Raw genomic sequence first — 12041 nt, forward strand, 5'->3', positions numbered from 1 at the left:
CGTGTGCATAGCCTGATGGGATTATGAATACATTTTTCTCCTCTTTTTTTGGTTTCACAAATGTTACATTTTAGTCGGGGGGGGGGGGGAGTCATCCTCTTTCTCCCACATTTTGCATACAAATGGAATTATCTAGACACCCTCTTAAATAGACCCTGAGCCTGAACTGCCACCCTGCTGCCACGCTCCTCAGCCCCGTCCTTCTCCTACCCTCTCGTGTCTCCTCGGCCTGGTCCAGCTCCAGTTTGGTCAGCAGGCTCACAAACCACTCGAAAGACCGCTGGTCTCGATTGATCCAGATGAAGTCCACCTAGGGGGGAGGGGCCCTTCTGCTCAGAGCTGGTGCTGCCTTGCTCACAGCGCGCTCACACCTGTGGTCCCCACCGCGGGATGACCACCTGGGGGTCAGCAGGGCACACATTATCACCCCCATTTAATGGAGGGGGAAACTGAGGCTTGCAGAGGTAGGAACCTTGCCCAGGTCACAGGGCAGCGTGGGATCAGGACCCAGGTTCCTGACTGCCGGCTCGGGGTTTTCTGTAATGATCTATTTGTTTATAGCAAGCAGGGTTCTGAAATAGGAAGCTTAGGAAGAAGCCAACAGAACATTAGTTAATTATTTTTTAGAAACTCTTTTCAGTGGTCTATAGAAAATAACGAATTTTCAAAAGGCAAACGTTTTCATTTTTAAAACCACCACCAGGCAATGGTAAACACATCATGGCTGTAACTGGATCCCAGGTGCCTGACTTTCGGGCTCCCAGGTCTTTAGTGGGATTCCATCTTCAGGGCCCTCAATGCCTCTCAGAAGTGACAGGGGAAGGCCTGGACGCTCGGGAGGCACCATAGGGCCCAGTGGATCCAAGCAGGGGAGAGAGCCATCTGTCCCTTCCCCTCATCTGCAGCAGAGAGCCCACTGTGGTTCAGGGAGGTTTCCGGGAGACAGGGCCCAGAGGCCTGCCTGGAGGAGGTGGTGCTCACCTTGTGGAGCTTCATGTCCTCATCCTGGACATTGTCCATCCAGGAGTGCTGGCAGCTGGGGCAGATGTGCTTCCTCTTCTGGTGCCTGGGGGGAGGTGATGAGGGATTTTGAATTTGGGTGAGTATAAGACTTCTCAGGACCCCAAAGAACAGTGCAGGGGGCAGGGGAAAAGGGTGGGGTGGCAGGGCCCACCCTGTGAGGAAGCGGAGGGATGAGAGCCAAAAGAGAGAGGGAGGGGGAGCAGGGGAGGAAAGAGAAAAAAGGGTGAAAGGAGAGGAGGGAAGAGCAAGGGGGAGGGAAGAGAGGAGAGAGGAGAGTGTCTCTGGACTCTGTCCCGGGATGCAGCCCACCCGCCCACCTGTACATGATGCTCTGCAGGATGGAAGCGAAGGGGGTGATGCCGATGCCTGCTCCGATGAGCACCGCATGCTCAGAGGCAAAGATCCTGCGGGTGGGGGTTCCGTAAGGGCCGTCGATATAGCACTGTGAACAAACAGGAGGGCATTCGAGGGGAGGACTGGAGGCATGGGGGAGAGCTGAACCCCAAGGCTTCAGCATCTCCCTCTTATATGCAGGCAGTCACCTCCTGGGCTGGAGCCCAGATCTAAGTGGCTCCCACTGCAGTGCCTGGAGCCCAAATCTGGGAGAGCCCTGGAATATTAGAAGGCAGAACTGGTGAGAGTGGGACCCAGCCAGCATCCCTGTGTGCACCTGCAAGGGGACGGGTTCGATCCCCTTCTCTGGATACCGGGAAGTCAGGCCCTGGGGACTTGAGGGACTGGGGTACCCAGGGCCACGGCAAGCCCTCCCTGCAGGCAGAGGCTTCATATTCTCTGGTTGCGGCAGGGATTCTCGGTCATGTCCACCTGCTGGAGCCTCCTACCTTGATGTTGCAAAACAGATGGTTCTCAGAGGACATCTCGGAGACCTGCGATGAGCAGAGAGTTGTGGGTCTCTGGGAGTGGAGGGGTCAGGCAATCCTCAGAGGCATCCTGGCCTCTGCCAGTCTGAGCACCTTCACAAAAGGGGAATTGCTTTTTCTGTCCCAAGCATGGCAGGGAGCATGGAGTGTGCCGGTAAACCGGCTCTTCAGGAAAAGAAAACAACGACGCGCTCCTGACTGGTAGCGTCTGGAGATTTCTGGCAGAAACACTGCCATCACGGCGGCCACCATAATGACTGTGTCTAAGAACCGGCTCTCAAAGCTCCTGAAAATCTAACAGTTGGCTCTTGTGATCCAATACAAATCAGCTCCAGGGGGTGACTGGAGAACACCCCCTCCCTCCCCCTATCTCCAGCCACTACTATACCTTTCACGTCTCCAAACACACCCCCTGGCCTTGACCATTCTTTTCCCTCAGCTGAGAACAACACCCTTTCTCTTCCCCAGCTGGTAAATTCCTATGCATCTTCCAGAGTCCAGCTCATCTAAAGTAGCTGCTCCTTCTTGAAGTTCTGCCCGGCTTCGCCAGGCAGAAAAGCCAGTGGCTGGCCTGGCTCATGGCTCCACTCTGCCCTTGGGACCCTGTCCTGGGCTTGCTGATGGGAGCCACTGAGGGCAAGGAGGAGGCCTCTTCTGTCTGCTCTGCCTGATTCCTCCAGGCCTGAGCGCATGAGAGACCGGATTTGGGAGGTCAGCGCACTTCCTCCCACAAGGTGAAGGAAGCAGAACCCCACCCCCCCCACCCCGAAACAGGCTATAGGGACCTGTGATAGTTCCCTGTCTGGTGCTGGAGGGCAGCGTTAGGAGTGACCTTCACAATTACCCAGAGCAGTCCCTCACTTGACAGAAAAGGAGCCCAGTCTAAGAGTGGGAACAAGCTCAGGGGAGAGCCTGGGTCTCCTGCTGACCGTCCAGTGCCCGTCACACTACAGCCTGCTGCTTCTTTGTCCGGGGGCCACTGAATGCTGTGTCCCCCACGGTGTCAGACTTGAACTACTTGTGTAGGAGGTACCCTGGACGAGAGCTACTCTCCTTTCCGTGGTCTTTAAACCTTCCAATTGCAAGGAGAAAGCCCACATCACGGTTAGTAATCTTTAATGTGCTACGCTTACCAAGCCCACCTCTTTCTTTTTCTGGTACTAAAGCAAGAAAGAGAAAGAGCATGAGAGAGAGAGAGAGAGAGAGAGAGAGAGAGAGAGAAGGAGAAGCAGACTGTGGCTTCAGGCTCAGAGCGTCAGCAGGCAGGAACATCTGGCCAGAATTGATTAAGATTGGCTTTTATTGATTTTACTTTTTTTTTTCCTAAATTTTTTTTTTCCTTAATGTTTTTGTTTTTTTGAGAGAGACACAGAGTGTGAGTGGGGAAGGGGCAGAGAGAGGGAGACACAGAATCCGAAGCAGGCTCCAGGCTTCCAGCAGAGCCCGATGTGGGGCTCAAACCCACGAACTGTGAGATCATACCTGAGCTGAAGTCGGACGCTCAACCGACTGAGCCACCCAGGCGCTCCTTGATTTTACTTTGAGAGTTACCTTCTGATTATGGCACATGAAACTAGTTTACCATTCAAGATAGCAATCTACAGCATCCTTTTATTTATTTTTTTTTTAATTTTTTTTTTAACGTTTATTTATTTTTGAGACAGAGAGAGGACAGAGCATGAATGGGGAAGGGTCAGAGAGAGGGAGACACAGAATCGGAAGCAGGCTCCAGGCTCCGAGCTGTCAGCACAGAGCCCGACGCGGGGCTCGAACTCACGGACCGCAAGATCATGACCTGAGCCAAAGTCGGCCGCTTTGAGCCACCTGAGCCACCCAGGCACCCCTACAGCGTCCTTTTAAATGCAAGTAAGTTTATAGGGACACGTGCGTGGCTCAGTCGGTTAAGCGTCCTACTTTAGCTCAGGTCATGATCTCGCCACTTGTGGGTGCGAGCCCCGCGTCGGGCTCTGTGCTGACAGCTCAGAGCCTGGAGCCTGCTTCGGATTCTGTGTCTCCCTCTCTCTGTCCCTCCCCTGATCACACTCAGTCTCTCTCTCCCTCAAAACTAAATAAACATTACAAAAAAAACTTTTTTTTTAATACAAGTAAGTTTAAAGTCATGTTGGGGTGTGAGGAGAGAGACCAGGTAGGAAATATTCCCAGTGAGGAGCGAACACGGCAGAAGTTAGAAAGGCAGTGTGCACATGCCTGGCTGCAGGAGCACCACATCATATGCACGGCTTCGTGCGTGTGGTTGCCCTTAAGGACCTCTCTCCTGAGTCTCATGGATCCACCACCCCTGGGGACACAAAGGCCGGCTCTCCCGCCTCCAGCCCCAGCTTCCTGAGCCTTACCAGACCCCACTCAGACGTGGTTCTCCGCTGTGCCTGAGCCGATTCCTCTGTCCCTGTGGGCACCGGGCCTGGGTCCCCATGCTGTGGAGTCCCCCTGGGCCTGTAGGATGTCAGCTCCACGGTGACATCCTTGCTGGAGGCCACAGCTCCCTGCACCGCGGCTCCGGACTGGACGGGCTGGCACTGAAAACTCTGTTTGGGTTCGAAGTGGAAATGGCTTTATTATTTAAATCATGAAACTAGGGTGCCTGGGTGGCTCAGGTGGTTGAGCATCCAGCTCTTGATTTCGGCTCAGGTCATGATCTCGTGGGTTCGTGCGTTCGAGCCCCACGTCAGGCTCTGTGCTGACAGTGTGGAGCCTGCTTGGGATTCTCTCTCTCTCTCTTTCTCTCTCTCTCTCTCTCTCTCTGCCCCTCCCCTGCTCAAGCTCTTTCTCTCTCTCTCTCAAAATAAATAAACATTTAAAAAAATTTAAATCATGAAATCAACACATGTTAGTTTTTAAAGAGTCACATGTTACAGAACTATAAAGATTAAGGTGAAAAAGTACCCTGAATAAAGTGGAATCACTTCTCTAAACACTTTTTTCTATGTCCTTCCAGACTTTTACTCTCTCTCTCTCTCTTTTACATAAATGAAACATATTGCTTTGTAACCTGCCTTTTCCACTCACTACATCTTGACTAGCTTTCCATGCTAATGCATATACATTTACATAATCTTTTTTAAGGAACTTACTATTCCGTGATAAGGGTGATCAGCAATTTATTTAGCTACATCCCTAGTGTTGGACAATTTTGATTATCCCCATTTTCTCATTAGTGTTAATTAACAACCACCATATAGAAGATAACATCTTTCCCATCTCTATCCCTTTACCCTGATTTATTTTTCTTCATGGCACGTATTATCACCTGACACATTATGTCTGTATTTTGTTTGTTTATTGTCTACCTCTCCCTCTGGAAGGGAAGCAGGCACTGCATCACTGTTGCTTACAGATTTATCTCCAGCATCTAGAATAGTGCTTGGAAAACAGTAGGTGCTGTGCTCAATAAATATTTGCTAAATGAATGAAGGAACAAGGTGATTAATGTACTTCCTGTGCAGCTACCCAATTAGCTTTTTAGGACAAATCCCTAAAAATGGAATGGCTGGGCCTGTGGGTACACATATTTAAAATGTTGACGCATGTGGCCAGACTGCCTGCCAGAAAGATTATGCCAATCTATTCTATGGCGGTGGTACCTTAAGGTCCTAAAGAAACACAGTCTTTAACGTATCTACCCACAGATTCCTGGTGTGCGTGACTCTCCTGGTGTTCAAAGCCAGCTTCCTCCTTCGGGAAGGTTCCCCTGATTAAGAACACAGAACGTTCTGCTTGTTTCTACTGACCCTTTCATCTCCCAAAGCTTTGCTCTGGGCATCTTTCTAGAGGGGTTCGTGATCTGGCCTGGCAGGATTCCGCCTGGTTTTTCTCCCCTCGGAGTTTAAATTCCACAGGGGCACGACAGGGCTGAGCCAGGCCCGGGGCTGCTTTTCCTTTGACCTTCAGCAGGGGCTTCCCCATATTAACATGTCTCCCAGCTGAGCCGTACAGCCTACTAGGTGTGGGTTCGGGCGCCTTAGCCTCCTTTGTCCGTTCTCACTGTCGTCTCGCTGCCCTCCTCCAAAACCTCCCCGAGTCAGTATTCGTTCCAGACACTGGCAACTTGTCAGCTTCGTGGGCTCATCAGGGCTCAAAAGATAACAGCGCTGCCGCTGATGCTGCTGACGCTGATGGTGAATGGTCCACGTGGACCGTGCGGTCCCGTTAGCTCAGGGCTTTCCCTGCATTCATTCCATCATTGGCCCTTAAAAAGCATCACGTGAGAAAGGGAGGCCAAGGATGGGAACCACCTGCAGTTAGTCCATTGATGACTAAGCTAAAGCTCGAGTAAGCGAAGGGACATACAAGGCCGTACAGTCACAAGGTGCTGGAGCAGGGACGTGGAGGCAGGGTTTTCCGATCTCAATCTCCCCTCTCTTTCCATTGTCCACCTGGCTTCTAACGGAGGACTTGGGACTCGGGAGGTCCTGGGGCGGGTGGGCTGTTGGATCACACTGTCCACAGTTGCCTCGCACCCTGTGCTGCCGTCCAGCCAGTGTATACAGCCGTTGCTCAATGATTGATGTTCACCATTGAGAACATCAGCAACTCGGTCCCCACTGGGTTTGACTCCACAGTGGACCCTTCGTCCCCTGAAGCAACCTACCTGGGGCTTCCTCTGGCTCCTTCTCATCCTCAAACTCCTTGACAGCCGTTTGGAGTCCACAGGGTCTGATGCCTTGAAGGACTCATACAGCCTGTTTGTCCACTGCCCTTGGGACCGGACGTGTAGCCAGATGGTGTCTGACCAAGACACAGAGCAGGGGGAGAGGGGGTCAGTGCCGGCCTCCAGCAGGGAGCAGGCCCGTCTCACCTGAGGGACTGGGGCTGGGCATCTACTGCTCAAGCTCCAGACTGAATGTCCTTCCATGGGCCCAAACTAGCAGTCCCAGCCCTGGGACTTGGAAATCTCATCTCTCTGGTGCAGATATTGTAGTCTTCCTCCATGAAGTCAACTTAAGCTGTCTGCTCTGCCAAGACCAGGGTCAGAGCGGCCCTGAGCACGCTAGAAGCTCCGTGGGGGTGGGGGCCCTGCCTCCTCCATCAGGCCAGGGTCTCACCAAGGTGGCAACCACTCCCTCCCACATTCAACCAGGTGCTTGTCAACGGCTCTGCACACAGTAGGTGTTCAGTCTGTGGCACGAACAATGGCTTTCATTGTGCCCAGTACCTGGGATGTAGCTTCTCTGCTGAGGGGTGACCGGCAGAAAGGTGGTGTGGGTGGCCACCCCTCTGCTGAAGGGTACCAGAGAGAATCCACAACATTTGAACAAGGAGCCCCCCACCCCGAGAGATCTCCTGCTCAGGCATTCTTACCCTTTAAACAATTTCTTTAAACCATGGGGGCGCCTGGGTGACTCGGTGGGTTAAGCGTCCGATTTGATTTCAGCTCAGGTCATGATCTCACTGTTCATGAGTTTGAGCCCCACATCGGGCTCTGTGCTGACCCTGTAGAGACTGCTTGGGATTCTCTCTCTCTCCCCCTCTCTCTCTTGCTTGCACTTTCTCTGTCTCTCTCAAAATAAAGAAATAAACTTAAAAAACATTTTAAACCATGGACTCTCTTGGCAGTCCTGTGAATACAACAGAGAGACTCCTTCTCAGAGCAGGGTTTTTTATTTTTATTTATTTATTTTTTTTCAACGTTTTTTATTTATTTTTGGGACAGAGAGAAACAGAGCATGAACGGGGGAGGGGCAGAGAGAGAGGGAGACACAGAATCGGAAACAGGCTCCAGGCTCCGAGCCATCGGCCCAGAGCCTGACGCGGGGCTCGAACTCACGGACCGCGAGATCGTGACCTGGCTGAAGTCGGACGCTTAACCGACTGCGCCACCCAGGCGCCCCAGAGCAGGGTTTTTTAAATACACAAAGTCACACACATGGAAATCACAAATGAAACAGCACGTATTTGTTTGCAAAAAAACCAAAAAAACAAAAAACAAGCACCCCCCCCCCCCACAATGTGTGATTGAAGAATACGTCTGCTTCTTTGCCAACACAGGAAACTATGAGGTCCCGCCAGAATTGCGTGGCCACTGAAACCTGAAGTCGTTGATGAGCATAAAGGATACCCCGAGGTGCCGGCAACCATGACAATGCGATCTCAAAGAATCTTGTGATTTTTATTTTGAAAGAGTCACAGGTATTGTTAATGCTTCAGTGGATGGCTGTGGGCATTCACAATCGAAGAAGATGCTAAGGTTCAGTTAATTCTCCGAGGCTTCCTCTCCCTTGACCCTACAAGTGCCAGGGGGGCTGGGCTGTGCCTTGTTTACACAACACACTCTGAGGCGCCCCACACAGTGAGTGCATGTGGGGGGGCCTCCCTAAACGCTGGGAGAATGCAATCAGTTACTACTGCCGACCTGAGTCCACTCCTGATTTCTGTGAGCCAGCTCGGAGTATGTACCAGCCCTCATACGGACTCACTCAGCCCACCACAGGAGGCTCAGGGCCCGAGAGACAGGCAGGTTCCAAGCAAACGCCCTGAAGAAACCCCATTCGAGAATCGGCCAAGTCAGTGGCACATCCATCTAGTATATGTGGTCATTTTAATCATACTGGTATCACTATACTGGAATACTATGCAGCCATGCAAAGGGAAGTTCTTACTTATTTTTTTTTGTATTTTTAAAAATGGTTATTTATTAGAAAATTTTTTAACGTTTATTCATTTTTGAGAGACAGAGAAACAGAGCACGAGCCAGGGAGGGGTAGAGAGAGAGAGGGAGACACAGAATCCGAAGCAGGCTCCAGGCTCTGAGCTGTCAGCCCAGAGTCCAAGGCAGGGCTTGAACTCACGAACCGTGAGATCATGACCTGAGGTGAAACCAGACACTCAACCAACTGGCCCACCCAGGCGCCCCTTGGAAAGTTTTTTTTTTTTTTTTTTTTTTTTAAAGAACTGATATGCAAAGACTTTTATGACATACTGCTCACAGAGAAAAGGCGGGCTGCAGAACAGTGTGAAGAATGTGACCCCGTGTAGGCAAAACCATCTCCACATCTATAGAACCACGTGGGTATATAAAGACAGATCTGGAAGACTGTTCACCAGAAGACTGACAAGGGCTTTCTCTGGATGGCATTGTTTGAGGGATTTTAATTTTCTTCTGTGCATATTCCTATACGGTTTGAATTTTCTGAGAGCAGATCTCTTTTGGAGAAACAGAACAGGAAAGAAAAATAGGAAGAAAAGAACCTTCCCCCTCCTGCCTCCGCCCCCACCTTTGCCCCTTTGTACGTCCAAGCCACCACTCAGGTGACTCCGGGGCAGGTGGTACGTAGCCTCACATGAGGAACCCTTGCCTTGTGTCTGAACTGTGGGGGCTGGGCCACGGGTCCTGTTGGTCCGGCGCTGGGAGGCATCCTAAATGGAACTAAAGTTTTTAATAGGGATGGGTCAGAGGAAACAGGCAACCAGGACCCTTCATCCCTCATGAAGCCGAGCAAGGGTCAGGCAAGGCATTCGCTGCCAGAATTACCACTTAAGGTGGAAAGGCCAATCTCTGGCCTAGGAAGAGGGCACAGGTCTGGGTGCCGGCTCAACAACAGTCCAGGACCAGAAGGACGGCACGTACATGGGTGGAGGCCAGAGGTCCACTGGGTGAAGGGAGGGTCAGCTGAGCAGTTCCACGGGTGTGCTGGTGACCCAGAGAGAGATGGGAGTGGTCCAGGGATGGGGAAGAAGGATTGGAGGGATTCTGCTGCCTCGGGGCTCCACAGAGATGGGGGAAGCCTGGCTTCCCGCCACAGCGCCCTTGAGAACTCCCTGGCTCCTCTGAGTTCACTCCTCCTCTGCCTCAGACCCCTGCGGGCTCCCAAGTGCTGGCACCAACCGTCCCCATTCAGAGTCCCCCTCGGCCCCACCCAGGCTCTAGCCAGCTTTGCCAGCCACCTTGTCTGCCTTTCACCTCTTCTCTGACCCTCTCTCCTGCCTCCCCGCCCTGTCCTTCCCTTCTTCCCTCCCTGCCCCACCCCCGATGTAGCGCCGACTACATTAAATTGTCCTGTGTTCCCAGCTTTCCATGCTGTTCCTTACGTCTTTTGCTCTGTCTCCTCCCTCATCTCCTTCTCTGTCTAGTAAGCTTCCTGGAGCTTTTGGAGGTCGACTTTGTGGCCCTGGCCTTGCTCACGTCTGGGTTCCCAGTTCCCAGCCCGCGCTTGGCACCAGGCAGAACTCGGTAAATGCCTGCCGAGCGAGCAGCGGGGCTGGCGTACCTTTCTGCTCCGGCGCGCTGCTGATGGTGAACGGGTGCCACTCGTAACGCGCAATGGTGGGGACGTTCAGATACAGGTAGTCGCCCGGCCTATAGTGGAACAGAGGGGGCCGCTTGATGAGCAGATGGGTGACCTGGGAAGAGAGGAAGATCGGGGTCATCCGAGCAGGCCCAGGGGCCTCCGGGCAAGAGGGCAGAGGCTAGGTCATCCTCCTCCGTCACACACCAGGCCAGCCCTGGACGTGAGACCCTCCGGCCTGTGAGTGGGGCTTGGCCTGCGGCACCTCTGCCAGCCAGGCGGTAGGTGATGATCAGAGAAAGGGACAGTAGGGTTTGATCCTGGTTTGATCCCACTTCTTATGGGGTGAACACTGCTGGCAGTGGCCTTTCTCGGTGAAGCCCCCTGACTGCTGTAGCCCGTTTCTTGCAACTGCTGTAGTATTTGGCTGGCATCCAACCACTAATGGGCATCTCCCCCAGGAGAACAATATCCCCCTGGACAACAGCTTCTGTTTATTGGGCACCCACAGCGTGCCAGAGCCGTGCGAGGCACTTAAAAGTGTCATCTCTGGTCCTCACGGCAGTTCTCTGAGACGGATGCCATTCTTTCTCCGCTTTACAGATGAGACGCGAAGGCTCAGAACGGTTAAGGAGTTTGCTCAAGGCCACCAGCTAGGAAACCACGGGATCCGCAGCTAATCACGGCGGAGGCTGTCCAGAGCTGAGCCACCCAGAACTGCCTTCCCTTTCTCCATAAATGGCCCGGTCACTCAGACACCCAGGAGATGTCCTAGGCTCCTTCCTCTCCCCACCCCCAAATGCAGCCAGTTACCTCTTGAGTCTTTCTGTGATATGCCACCCCTTTCTCATCCCACAGCCACTGCCCCTGTTTAGGATCAAGGCCCTCATGAGCTCTCGTCTGCATCTTGTGCAACAGCCCCCAAACGGTCCTCACTGGACCGTCTTCCACAGAGCCACTGCAGAAATCTAGCTGGAAAATAAACTGGCTTACTACCCCCACCCCCCTCCCCCTGATCAGGTGTTCCACCAGGCCCTGCCCACCCCTCTCCCTGGCACCTTGGCCGTAGCTGTGCTAAATTACCCATAGTCCCCAAGGACAGCACCCCTACCACAACCCGGTGCCTTTGCTCAGCCTGTTCCTTCTCCCAGGAGTACCCTTCCTTATCTTGTCCACGCAACAAACTCCTGCTCATCTCTCAAAACCCCGATGGGGCATCTCCTTCCGCATTCTAAAGCTTTCTCTGACCTCTCAAAGATAGTTTCCTACCTCCTGACACTCTGCTCTCACCCATACAGCCCTGCACTGTAACTAAAGGGCAAAGCAGGACAGTGCCCGAGCCGTCTCCGTGACCTGGCACAGGGCCTGGCAGTTTGCAGGCTCTTAAGACTGATCTTTCATGGTATCCTGCCTACCTGTCATGCCGCTTCCTAAAATGTCCCTCCTGAAGGCTAGACCAGATCCCACACTTTGCTTGTCTCCTCTGCTGTGCAGGGGCCGTAGCTACGCTATTCCCTGCTTCCTTGCGGGTCTAGCAGGGTACCCGGCTGCTGCGCCCTACCATCCGCAACGCCCCTAGGCACCTCAGGCCCCCTTCACACCTTGGAGGGAAGGAGATTGACTTCCACGATGCACAGGGCTGCCATGCGGGACACCGCTAGCCCGATGGCCTTCTCCAGGAAGAACAAGATGCCAGGGACCAGCAGCCACTTCCAGAAGCTGGGCCCGTGCACAATGAGCAGGATCCACATGGGGAGGTAGGACAGATGAGTCCAATAGAACACCTGCGAGGGTGAGGAGGGAGGGGGCAGTAAGCTTCCAGAGCTCAAGTCCTGGGGGTGGAACAGGGAAGCCCCCAGAGCCTTGGTCATGCACTGCTCTCCTGGGGACAGGG

The 12041-nt window shown here is 53.1% G+C and overlaps 1 protein-coding gene across 4 annotated transcripts in view; it reads right to left on the reverse strand.

Annotated features, from left to right (window-relative positions):
* Positions 1–12041, reverse strand: part of NOX5 (NADPH oxidase 5) — a 71371-nt gene that overhangs the window by 41466 nt on the left and 17864 nt on the right. For 3 of the 4 annotated variants that reach the window (XR_009264017.1, XM_058737251.1, XM_058737249.1), the window contains 8 exons: positions 11749–11931; positions 10130–10262; positions 6514–6650; positions 4259–4450; positions 1866–1910; positions 1341–1465; positions 982–1066; positions 211–310 (listed from right to left, as the gene is read on the reverse strand). Coding sequence is in view for 3 of the 4 variants with exons in the window: in XM_058737251.1 (XP_058593234.1) it covers positions 211–310; positions 982–1066; positions 1341–1465; positions 1866–1910; positions 4259–4450; positions 6514–6650; positions 10130–10262; positions 11749–11931 (1000 nt within the window). In the remaining variant the exon portion in view is untranslated. The remainder of the gene's footprint in view (positions 1–210; positions 311–981; positions 1067–1340; positions 1466–1865; positions 1911–4258; positions 4451–6513; positions 6651–10129; positions 10263–11748; positions 11932–12041) is intronic. The other variant, XM_058737250.1, reaches the window with a different exon arrangement.

The sequence above is a fragment of the Neofelis nebulosa genome, chromosome 7, assembly GCF_028018385.1.
Source record: "Neofelis nebulosa isolate mNeoNeb1 chromosome 7, mNeoNeb1.pri, whole genome shotgun sequence".
Classification (NCBI taxonomy): domain Eukaryota; kingdom Metazoa; phylum Chordata; class Mammalia; order Carnivora; family Felidae; genus Neofelis; species Neofelis nebulosa.